The sequence below is a fragment of the Drosophila montana genome, unplaced genomic scaffold (assembly GCF_035044405.1).
Source record: "Drosophila montana isolate Dmon_TW-CO22-7 unplaced genomic scaffold, ASM3504440v1 contig_3733_1, whole genome shotgun sequence".
Classification (NCBI taxonomy): domain Eukaryota; kingdom Metazoa; phylum Arthropoda; class Insecta; order Diptera; family Drosophilidae; genus Drosophila; species Drosophila montana.
Window position 1 is genome coordinate 7,508,054 of NW_026998620.1, and position 12,180 is coordinate 7,520,233.

The 12,180-nt window shown below is 40.2% G+C and overlaps 1 protein-coding gene across 3 annotated transcripts in view; it reads left to right on the forward strand.

Moving 5' to 3' along the window:
- The first annotated feature begins 4,941 nt into the window (after positions 1 to 4,941).
- The window catches only part of LOC135436384 (uncharacterized), a 39,756-nt gene continuing 32,517 nt past the window's right edge, over positions 4,942 to 12,180 (forward strand). The window contains exons 1-2 of one of the 3 annotated variants that reach the window (XM_064693966.1): positions 4,942 to 5,591; positions 7,374 to 8,386. In XM_064693966.1, the coding sequence (XP_064550036.1) occupies positions 7,879 to 8,386 (508 nt within the window). In that variant the 5' untranslated portion in view covers positions 4,942 to 5,591; positions 7,374 to 7,878. The remainder of the gene's footprint in view (positions 5,592 to 7,373; positions 8,387 to 12,180) is intronic. The other 2 variants (XM_064693968.1, XM_064693967.1) reach the window with 2 other exon arrangements.

Here is a 12,180-nt window from a genome sequence, read left to right on the forward strand (position 1 = left end):
CAGTGGCCACCCCTGCACAGCATCTTTCCAGCTTCAGGTTCAGTTTCAGGTGCTCGACCCGTGATAGTCAGCTGGCCAGTTGATTCTGTGTCGAGCGACAGGCATTTCAATTTACTTTTATGTCTCGTTGCCTTATCGCGGCGCAAATTGAAACGAAATCTTGACACAATCAGCATGCCGCAGATTCCATTCAGATTCCCACATACAATTAAGTTAAACTCCGGTCATCAATTTTCGTGACTAGCTGCGTCTCTAAGCGGCCTGCCAGCAATGCATACTCAGCTTAGCCAGCTGAGCACCTACTAGCAATGGGAAAAGTTTGTCGGCTTAATATATTTATGGCAGAAACCACAGCGCAAAAAAAGAAAAACTTTTTTTACTGTATATGCTCGACTTGAAATACTCTCTTATGAGCGCTTTATATAATCAATGCGCGCTGTGCACATATGGAAACGTTTAATATTTTAAATTTGTTTAGTTTTCGTTGATTGTTGAAAATATTTTTGGGTTGTATAACCAAAGACACAGTATTTATATTATCTTTCACTTTCACAAACATAATAAATATGTTATAAAGAAATAAATAACATAATCTTTAAAATTATAAATATGCTCTTAAACTGAAATTTGAAGCTAAAAATAGATAACGTTATAAATTGAATTGTTGCAATTGTAGAAGTACGCATTAATAATTCGTAGAAAAATGTTCAATGACCTTCATTCTTCGTTTATGTACGGTAGAAAAATTCGAATGAATGATTCTGTATTTCCATACTAACTGATTTGATTTCTGTTTTCCCGTCAATGTTCAGTTATAATTCTAAAACCGGCTTGTAAATTTCAAGAATATATAAGGATATTTAAGGCATTTTCCGAGAATGATGTTTAAAGGTGTGTGTGTAGTCTATACATTTGTTATTCGTGCACTGGGAATAGAAAAACCTGTCAACTTATTCAACAGTTTGTGTTGTTGTTGTTTTTGTTGAAGATATCAGAAACTTTAGTGCGAAACAGAAGCAAAGGAAGCTTGCAAATGACTTTAAGATCTCTTTCATGAAACTGTTTACTTATAATAATATTTTTATGATTTTATTATTGCGACCACTGCAAATGTGACTGTGTCCTGGCCGCATTTTGCAAAGATTTCCGCAAAAGTTTTTCCAACAACTTAAATTCCCTTTCTACATTTATATGTATTTATATGTATAGTAAAGTAGTTCTGCTGTCCTGCAACCGTATTATTGCGCCATTTACATTTCATTCTGTGCTCGGCAAAAATACAGCGTACAAATAATGAATATATAAATCAAAAAACTTTGTGGCGAGCCCCCAAGTGAGGGTCAAGCTGTTTAGCATATTATGCAATAAATCAATAAAATGCGCGACATAAGATGAAGGTCTCTTGGAGCTGCTTTAAATTCCGGCAAGGAAAATCTCTTAATTATGCTATGAATATACGAATGCGCCTACAGTAAAACTTTATTGACGGACTGTGTTGCTGTGTGTATCATGAACTTACCCAACATTTCAGCTTGAGGATTCCCAAAAAAAAACAAACATGAAAAAAAAAAACATTCAGTGCTGTCAACAGCTCAGCCAGCTGCAGATGAAGAGGCTGCCCTCTCAAGCCCAACGGCAGCAGCTGTTCCAATTTCTAGCATAAATAATCCACCGGCCTCGTTTTTGTGCCCGCTTTCAGCTGCACACCTCTGGCTCCCTCCGGGCGCACTTGTCAATACGAAACTGTGAGCTGCGAGGTCTCCCCGCAGGCCCGCATTTAGGTTGCTGCTACACTTGCTACACTTCCATCTGGAGCTGGCGGCTGTTGCCGTCGCACGCTGCATTTTTTCGCTCACCTGAATGTTTGTTCAGTCAGAAAGTTTTGATTTATTTACGGCGCAAGTTTTACATTTTACACGACACTCGCCTCCAATTACACGCCGCTGCCGCTGCCCGCGTCGCAGCTGAACAACCCTTTCAGGGCAGCGCTGCGCCGCGCCGCGCCGCTTCGTGTCGCTCAACTCTGCTCATTTACACATCAGCTGGCGGCGCTTGCCTCGCTTGGCAGAGGCAACAACCCTCAATGTTGCAGCAGCAGCGAAAAAAGGAAAAACAGAAATGCTTTCCTTCAGATTTTAATCGCTCACGTGAGTCCTTTGCCTCTACATGGGTAAAGGGTGAGCTGGTGTGTGTGCCTATTTGCCACTAACTATATGTGTGTGTGCGTCCTTTATATATATATATATATATGTACACACACGTGTATTAAGTCACAATGCAGTTAATATGTATGTCGCCATGTTGCTATCGTTATTGTTGTGGCCGTCAACGCTGCAGCACAACTTCGAGGACATTTGCATTTAAATGCAAAAGTGCACAGGGTCCGGCATTGCGCGGATAATAGAGCATAAGCCCCCGTGCATATCAATTGCTAATGCAACTTCATAACAATCTTATCTTGGTGGTTAACTGGGTAATTAAAGGCGGACAGGCAACCAGTAAGAGTGCTCTAATAGTGAATACCCGGCCGGCAGATACCCTGCATCTTCTACCAAAAGCGATGATTTTGTTATGCTTTTTATGGGTTAAGGGATAAAGCTCACGTTGAAAAAATACAAATTAAAAAAGTTAATTCCATCTGCTGGGATCGAGCTTGCACCCTCATCAATAATCAAATCAGTAGCCTTCGCCTCATATATTAACGCCATACTAACACTTGCGAGTTATACTCTACAGCATACAATTCAATACCAATTGCAATCCTATCTAAGGAGTTCGAAAAAGAACACTCGCATATGAATGCGATCGTTTAAAAATGTTTGGGTTTGCGTTAGCTTCCACTTAGCCAACGTTTTCTTTAATAATTTCTTTGTTTCGTAACTGATCTTGATAATCTTATTGTGAAATATTCTTATTTGCGCAAGAAAATCAGAAAACAAAATCTTAAATGTATGGCTTAATATTGTTGTGCGTTTTCAAATTAAATTTATACATATTTCATATTGCGGAATGGTGCGGGACCCAAAACAACTTAAAAAGTTGGATATATGTTCAATTTGTTGACTCTAGTTCTTCACACCTAAGAGATTTCTTGAAGAAACAGCATTTGAGTATATCATTTTGACAAGGATCAAGAATAAGTAAACTCTATGGGCTTAGAGATGCTTCCTTCTGCCTGTTACACACATTTGCACAAAACCATGTTTTCCCCTTATCATCCATTTTGAAATAAAAAATGTTCATTATGTTTATATTTGTTTTAAGCTCTGACAAAGCTAATAAGCTGGCTAGCTGTTGCGATTTGTAAAACACTGTAAATACAAAACTTTGTCTAATGCGCTTTACAACACTTATATTTGAATAGGATAAAAAGTTGATAACAAAACAGTAATTTAATTCCACAATATTTATATTTATTACTAGCAAATTTAATTAAAATTAAAATCATTAGAAAGTTGCTGATATTAGGCAAAATGTAAGATTAATTCCAATACTTGGCTAGAATCGAATAGCGATTCTCATTGATCTGTTATTAGGACCTCTACAAAAAAACTGCGAAAAGAGGGTAAGATTTGTATTTACCTTTTTTTGTTTTACTTATTTTTAATCAATTGCAAATTTCGTACACATCATCAACAATTTCTTGTGATGATTTTGGTTAGTAACATTATGGGCTGCATAAATATCTAACAAATTCTTTAGAATAGTTTTTTATTTACAGTCAAACTCTCAAGCAACAAGCTCTTTAAAGAACAGCTGCAGTTGAATCTACACTATTAAGAAAAATTTAGTTCAATGATTTCACAGGTGTTATTGCAATTTCATACTTGAAATTCATACGGAAATTTCAACTGCGGCATTGCAGTTCTGAGTTTGTGGTTATTGCACGCAAATTGTTGCCACTGAAAACTACATGGCCTGCAACTTGAATAGCACTGATTGTTTGGGCATGAGCATGAATATGCAAAGGAAGTTAAATTTCCGTTTGGGTCACGCCCCCAGCTGCAACAATCGTTATAATTGTGGAGCGAAAAATAAATGGTAAAGAATTTGTACCATTGCTCGGTGCTGAATTCCACAAACAGCGTACATGTGGGCCGATTTGATGGTCAACTTCGACTGCCCAAAGATCAAAAGTATATTACGAGACGTGCCCAAAAGCACCAAGAATTGTGCGTGTTTTTTTCCAACTATTTTGGCACTGAAATTACATTTGCATTTCCGCCTCGAGCGAACGACCTTGAAGACATTGTTGGCCAATCACGAGGCATAAAACTAACGCCGTCAGCTCCTTCGCATTACTATAGAGACCAAAACCATTAAAGCCGCCAGCCACTTCTTTAGCCACTTTCGAGCTTTGCCGCGAACATTTGCTCGCTGTCTCACCCCTGCTCCCCCACCACCGGCCGACCATGTTTCTAATACGCTTTTGGCTAAAGTAACAGTTGCTAAAATGTTTTCTATTGTTTTCACGCTCAACAAAAGGCAGACAATTAGTTTTCTTAAGCGACAAATCAAGTAGAAATTAAGTGGAGACGGGTGAAGGCAGTGGCAAAGGCGCTTAACGCGTTGCCCCACTGAATGGGGTGGCCCTGTGGTTTAAGGCGTTTGGATAAGGGCGCGCGAATGATAACAAAACAAAAGTGGATTATTGGCTCTTGAGCGCATAAACAATGGCACGCGTGTGTGTGTGTGTGAGCGCATGAGTATGCGATTGTGTGCGAGTGTGGGTGTGTTTGTTTGTCTATTATATACTTACATACTTACAATTTAACATTGTTTCTGCTGCTGCTGGTGCTGCTTTTGTTCGCAAAGCCGCTCAAAGCATTTGTTGCAAGAGTTGAGGTGCACAGTCTGTGGGATAAGGCAACAATGCAGCATCCCCGCAAACACAACATAAGTCCTTTGTGCGAAAGCCTCTTAGAGTGCAACTCTGATAAGAAGCTGCAGAATAGTCCGTGTATAACAGCTAAAAGTCCTTCGACAATGGGAAATTTGCAGCTTGGCATGCTATAAATCGCATAGTTCGAATTTAACTGGGACACAAACCATTTCGAAGCGTGGCTGTGCGCAGGCCTGAGCGTTATTAGCAACGAAGCTGGACAAGACGACGAGCAGGCAACTCGTCTGCACGCAAGGACTCGGAGCGCAGGCAGCGCGACAGCGACGCCGGCAGAATAACGGTTAGCCACAGCGGACGATGTCTTTGGCTATTTGTGAGACCGACGAGCGCGCTTCGCATTCAGTGTGAATTGTGTCCTCGTGAAGAAAGGATATTCGTTACATTGTTGTTAAGTTGTTATTATAATTTCCAAACAAACCAGCAAACAAAGCAAAGCAAACCAAAACCAAAAATAAAAAATATGTAAAAACGCCCATCTACAAACGCAACAACTTGAAGACGGAAATTCAAATACAAAGCACACAAAAACAAAATAAAAATAGATATCCAAAACAGACAAGGCAGCAGTCAACGACGCGTAAAAAATAAACAGCAAGAGCGACTGCAAGATATAAATAAATAAAAGCATAAAACGAAAATATAAAAAAAACATAAACATAAATAAACTGACAAAATAAAGTTGGCAAAAGTAAATAATAATAATTAGAACATTCACTTAATATTTAATATTACTTAAATAGTGCAAATTATTTTCAAGTTATAGTATTTAGAATATACAATAAATATTTAATTTTACGCAAAAAGTGCATATTAATTTCAAGTTTCGTTTTTTTTTTGTTTAGTTAATAATTTGTAAACAGTTTCTTTAAAATTCGGTTTTTTGTTGTGTCTTTCAGCCATTTTAAAAGTGAACTTCTGTTGAACAAATTTTGTTGCATACTTTGTGGGGCACGTAAAGTGAAGTCTTATGCATGCCTAATAATTTGTTCGTGTGTCCAATAGAAAACTGATAATGAATGATGTTGACTTAAATATAGAAATACACATACATATTTATTACAATTTGTGGCCCTTTATAGATATTTGATATTCTTGAATGCAATTTTCATAAAAATATTGTTCTTAAGTTCTCACAAAACTGTGCATCGATTTTAGTCGTATTTACATAGAGCACAACGACTTTTTGCCTGTATGTATTTGGCCGTTGCTGCTGGTGCTGGTGTTTTTTGGACATATTATGTACAACAACAACCACACACACTCACACATACATTCTGCCACTTCGGCTTATGTGCCACATAAACCGACAACGAGCAGCCAATAAATGCTTTCAGCCAGCCAACGCCGACTGCCGCCGACACAGCGCGGACACATAAAAGGCCAGTGCATTTGTGTGTATGAATCATACACACTCACACACACGCACACACACACAGGCACACTTCACTTAGATGACAGCGAATGCTGTGTGTTGTATATTTATTTTTTTTGTTTAGCAATTTTCGTACACTCGTTGCTTTTTACTGCGTCTGTGTGTGTGTGTTTCTTGGCTTTCAAAAATAAAAATATAAGTTTATATTTATACATAACATTTGTCCGTCTGCTCCGCTGTCGCACTGTCTGGGGTTTTGTGTGCGTTGCGCTATAAAAACCGGAAGCGTTAGACTGACGTCAACGCCGACTGAGGCTGCGGCAGCGCCTGATCCTGACACTTGCCAACACTTGGGGCGTACGATTTTTGGAGTTTCAGAGTTTGTGTTTTCCGGTCTCTGGCTTCTGTTGTTTTGTCTCTGGGGCGTGCGTCTCTCGCATAAAAACCAGCGCTTGTATTCAGCTGCCTTTTATTATTATTGTTATAATTTTTTTTTCTTCTTTTGCTTTGTATTGCCCTACGCGCACTTTCGCTGTCTCTCGCATAATTTTTATTTTTTTTGTTGGCTCATGCTCTGCTTTGAATGTGCTCAGAATACACAGAAGCACACCAGCAAATCGTAAAATATTAAATTTAATTTTTCAAATGATGTGTGAATGGCTTAGTCTTGATATACGATAATGCTTGTGCCCAGAATGTAATGTTTGTGCTCGGGGAACCTCATAAAACCCAAGCATAAAATGTGCTTACCATGAAGATGCTTGTGGATTCCACAGAGCAGCAGTTGTGCAGGAGAAGGCTTAATTTTAGCAGTTAATGCTTGCCAGATAATCAGATCAGTTGAATAAATATTTTGACTATAAATTATTTAAGATGTAGTTCATTAATAAAATGCATATGAATAACAAAACTTGTAGAAATAATTATAAACAATTTATTTAACCTTTGTTTTTATCAGCGTTAAAATTATATATTTAATGATTCTCTCAAAATGTATATTATATTTTTCATTAGTTACATTATTTGCTGTAGTTAGCGAATATTTTTCAATCAGGTTAAAAATATTTTTAATAGGATTAAATAAACTTTGTGTTTTAGCGAGCAACTTTAACACGAAAACCACATGAACTTGCTAAAAAAATTCTTATTGGTCTGTGATAAGTGAAGGTAAAGCTAAATTAAATTAAAAAAGTTTTTAAAAGCAAAACGGAAAATAAATGCGAGCACAAACCACAAAGAGAAACTTTTGAAATTAGTAAAATTGTAGAAATCATTTAACGCATCAAATGATTTACATATAACATTAAAGAAACCCAAAAAAAAAAAAGAACAAACAAGCAAACAAACTACAAAAACAGCAATTAAAAGTGCGGTTTCACACAAACACAAAATAAAAAAAGTATATAAATACAAATAAAAAAGAGGCTCCGAAATATATTTAGCAAAATTATAACACGATTTGATGATACACATCAACTAAGAGGCGGCACTTCATTAAACATCAAAGCGAATTGCGTCTAACCGCAAAACGTGCAACAGCAACACCACAGCAGCAACAGCAACAGCAACAACAGCAGCAGCACATTAAAGTGCCATTGAAAAAATGTTGGCAATGCCCACGCTAATGATGCCTGCAACAGCACAGATGACGCTCAGCAGTCAGCCGCTGTCGGTGGGCGCCAAGCCCTATGAGACTAAGCTGCTGGCCATACACCAGACACACCTGCAGCAGCAGCAGCAACAGGCGCCAGCTCAGCAGCAGCAGCAGGCGCAGCATCAGGTTAATGTGAAGCAGCAACAGCAGTCTTCTCAGCAAATGTCCATTGTTACCAGTCAGCAGCAGCAGCAGCATCATCCACAGTCGCAGTCGCCGCATCAGCAGCAGTCGCAGCAGCAGGCGGTTGCTGCAGCCGCTGCAGCTGCAGCAGCAGCCGCTCATCATCAGCAGCAGCAACAAGCTGCTGTCGCCGCGGCCGTCTGTGCCGCCCAGCAGCAGGCGGTGGCCGTTCAACAACAGCAGCAGCAGCAGCAACAACAGCAGCAGCAGCAATACCAAATCCACTCGCAACAGCAGTCGCCGCAGCAGGTGCTCTGCGTTTCGCCCAAGCAGGGTAAGCAAAAGATTTAAAGCAATTTGAAAAAAATATAGAAGATAAAGATAAATATCTACTATTAGCTTATTTCATGAATAGTTATTGGAATTGTAAATATAATTAGAAATTAATTGCTAAGAACGTTAAGCATAGCTACTTTATTGAGCTTTGGCCCATTTCGATTAGCTTACGAGCTATTCGAACACTTTGGGCACACTTATCGATTTGATTTTATTGCTGCCGCTGCCTGCTCAGGAATTTCACGAGTTTTACGAGTCAGGCGCAGTTCAAGTAATGCTTTTTATGATGCGTCGTAAAAGTCGGCCAAACCCATAATGGCTGTCTAATGTTATTTGGGGAGCCGCCTGCGCCAGTCAAAGTTGACTGTTTCGCTTTCGCCCTCAACTAGACAAAACTAGCCAGGTATTTCTATGTGAGATGGCACAATTATAGTGCCTATTGCTGTATGTTTACTTTTATTTATTTCTGTCGTTGTATTTTATTTGCTGTTGTTGTTGTGTTAAATCAAACAGAAATCAATTTGAAATTATTGACAATTTCCACTTTGGCATTGGTTCAACGATTTGATTTTGATTTTGTCATAGCCATTGCTAAACGAAAGGCAAACATACACTCTCACCCACACACACACACACACACACACACACACGCACACTGGGAAGCAAACAAAACTAACGTGATGTCAGGCAGTGTGAAAGGCAAAAGTAAATAGCAGAAGAAAGTCAGGCTGGGCTTGGGGGTGCGGCTCTTTGTTATTTTTTGTGCAACGCCCACAAAGTGAAAACTGCACTAAGCAAACAGCTGAACACAGTTCGCCACAGACACCCAGACAGAGCGGGAGACGAGCATGAAGAAGTAGACGAGACGCTGCCAATTGTGCCCAGCTGAAGTGGCTTGGACAACGTGGCGCATACGTAACATTTAAACGCACGTCCACACTTGACCAACTGAAAGGCCAGCCGCGAGAGAACGGGATAAAGAGAATGCAGCGAGAATTGAAAATCGAAACGAATTGAATCGAATCGAATCGAAGTTTCGACTTCTTTGCAAAAAGTTTGCTGCCGTTGCGTTGCGGCAAATTTGTTTTGAAATTTGCAACGCTCGTCGCTCGGTGCTCGGTGCTCGATGCTCGTCGCCTGTCGAGTGTCTGTTAAAATTTTCAATTGAATTCGTTGTAAGATGCAGAAACAAATTGCCAAAAAGACGGCAGACGGAATAGCAGCAGCAGCAGCAGTTGTCGTCATGCTTGCCCTTCCAAAAAGCAAACAGACAAAGGCGCATTGCAAGCGACAACAGCAACAGCAGCAACAACAACAACAACAGCAAAAACAACGAGCAAGCGTTGAATTTGGCTTATAAAGTGGCCCGGTGTCTACCTCTCTCCATGTGCGCTCGCATTGTCCTTCTTTGTTAAACTCTAAGGACGTTGACTGATGCGTTCGCCCAAGCGTTGGCACAGCTGCCAAGTAGCCGCCATTGTTGCTGTTGCTGTTGCTGCTGCTGCGGGTGCTGCTCCATCTCCTTTCCGTTTCGGTCGTCTCGTGGGCGTCTGAACTTTAAACAGGTGATCGATTTTTCGCTCTTTCTCTTTGTCACTTTAAAACCTTTGCCAAATTGAATAAAATTTAATGCGCTCGCGGGCTGCGTGCAACACCTAAATAATGTAATAAATTAATAAAATAAATAATCAAATATATTGGACATTTTCAATATATACAATTAATAACGTGTTTTGCAAATGCAACAGACTGTGCATATAAAATATTTATAAATAATATTTAATTGCTGTCATTTTTTTGTTAATGCAAATGATTTTCTGAATTTCTAACTTTTTCTCCCTTGCTCTTGATTAATGCAATATTAAACTAATATCAACATAGAAATGTATTTTATTATTTAAATTGCACTTTAAAGAGCTTAAATTAAAGCACTCAATGTCGAATACTCTGCTGCATCAGAACATATTTCTGCTCCCACTTAACCATATGATGTTTCAATATGCAGCATACTAGGTCCTGGCTATCTATTGACACACGCAGCACACCTGTGCAACGATAATGATGATGACGATGACTATTATTGGCAGGCAGCGCATTTGCCATTGCATGTCGAGTGCATTTTGTCAACCTGTTTGCCGATGAGCAAAAGCCGGGCGCTGCCAAGTCGTTGGCCATTATTGTCATTATTGAAGTCGTTAAGTACGTTTGCTGCCATTATCCTGGCCTGCTCCTTTGCCCGGCGTCTAACGAGTCTCTAACGCTCGCAGCTAAGCTTTAAATATGCCAGCATCAACTTGTGGCGCCTGGCGTCCATTTTCCACAGCATTTTTACACCATTTAGTTCTGGGCTCTTTGCTGTTGTTGTTGCTGTTGCTGGTGGTTGTGCTGCAAGTGGTCAATGGTTTTGAAAATTGAAAACCATATATCAATTGCTTAGACTAAGAGTTCGCTGGAGCAACTGGACGTAGTCTCTGTTCTTCGCTGCGCTCCTGGCTACTGTGTCAGCCATTGTCGCTTTCAGTTGTTCTCGTTGTTGTTGTTGTTGCTGTTGTCTGGCTGTCACTTTCTTTCTTTTTTTTTTATATTCTTGTCCCTCTCTCATATTATTCTTGTGCTGTTGTTGCGCTTTTCTTATGGGCTTTCATTTATTTGCTATTAACCTGTCATTGTTCATTTTTATTATTGTGTGGTTTTATGCCCGTCTGCCTGCTCAGCCCTGCCCTGCTCTGCTCTTTATGATTGTCTGCCTGCTGATGCTGCTCCTGTTGTTGTTGTTGTTGTTGTTGTTGTTATCCTTGTTGTTGCAGTTGTGTCTCGCGGCATTTTCCGGCACTTGGCAACTGTGCACATGCCTGTGTCTCTCTGTGTTATATGTGTGTGTTTGTGTTTGGGACTCTTTGTGTGCGTGCAATAAATTGTTATTATCGCCACGATGCAGCATGTCGTCGACGTCGTCGTCATCGTGGTCGTCGCCATCGTCGCCTTCTTTGCCCTTTCTGAACGTCCACATCCTCTCATGCTCCATCTGATTCTCATCTGGACGGGGCGACAGGCAATGCTAAGATTTATAACTTTTATTATTATTGGAGCTTACTCACCGTTTAATATTTGCCGCATTTATCTGGGCACGTTCAGTTTACAGTTTGCTGTCAAGCTGCTGCTGCTACTGCTGCTGCCCTGCCCTGCTTGGTTTATGACTTGAAAATCAATCATACGCCATGTTGACGGTCGAGTAAGCCTTAGCTTGCTCACCTGACACTTGCCATCATATCTTGTCGGATCGGATCTGTCGCTTAGTGTTAATTTTATAATAAGAACTGAGTGACATTCATTGATATCGACTATCACGAATCCCTTTGTAGCGCTGCCTGCTCGCTAACCGCTCTATAGATAAGGTAGTCGCGATACATATATAAGATGTATATAACGAAGCCAGTGCACGAGAAGTCCCATAAGCGCCTGATTGCCAAACACAATGATCGGAGTTCTCTCGTTCACTTCATTTTCTGGCTGTACGGAAAACATGACGATGACGGTAACCATGATGAGGTGGAGGAGACAGATTAGTATGCTCGTCGTTTCCAAGGGCCAAGTGACTGCCGTTCATTTTCTGCTTTCTGCAGCCGACAGGGTGACATACACACACACACACACATAACGGCCGACGCCTTGTTATTAAGTGAGGGGACAGCTCGAGCTACAGCTGCAGATACCCAGACAGAGGCAAAAGTTTTTACAGACCTCCAGCTGGCCATAGTTGGTCCTCTGCTAGCTACCACCGCCTGGACTCGT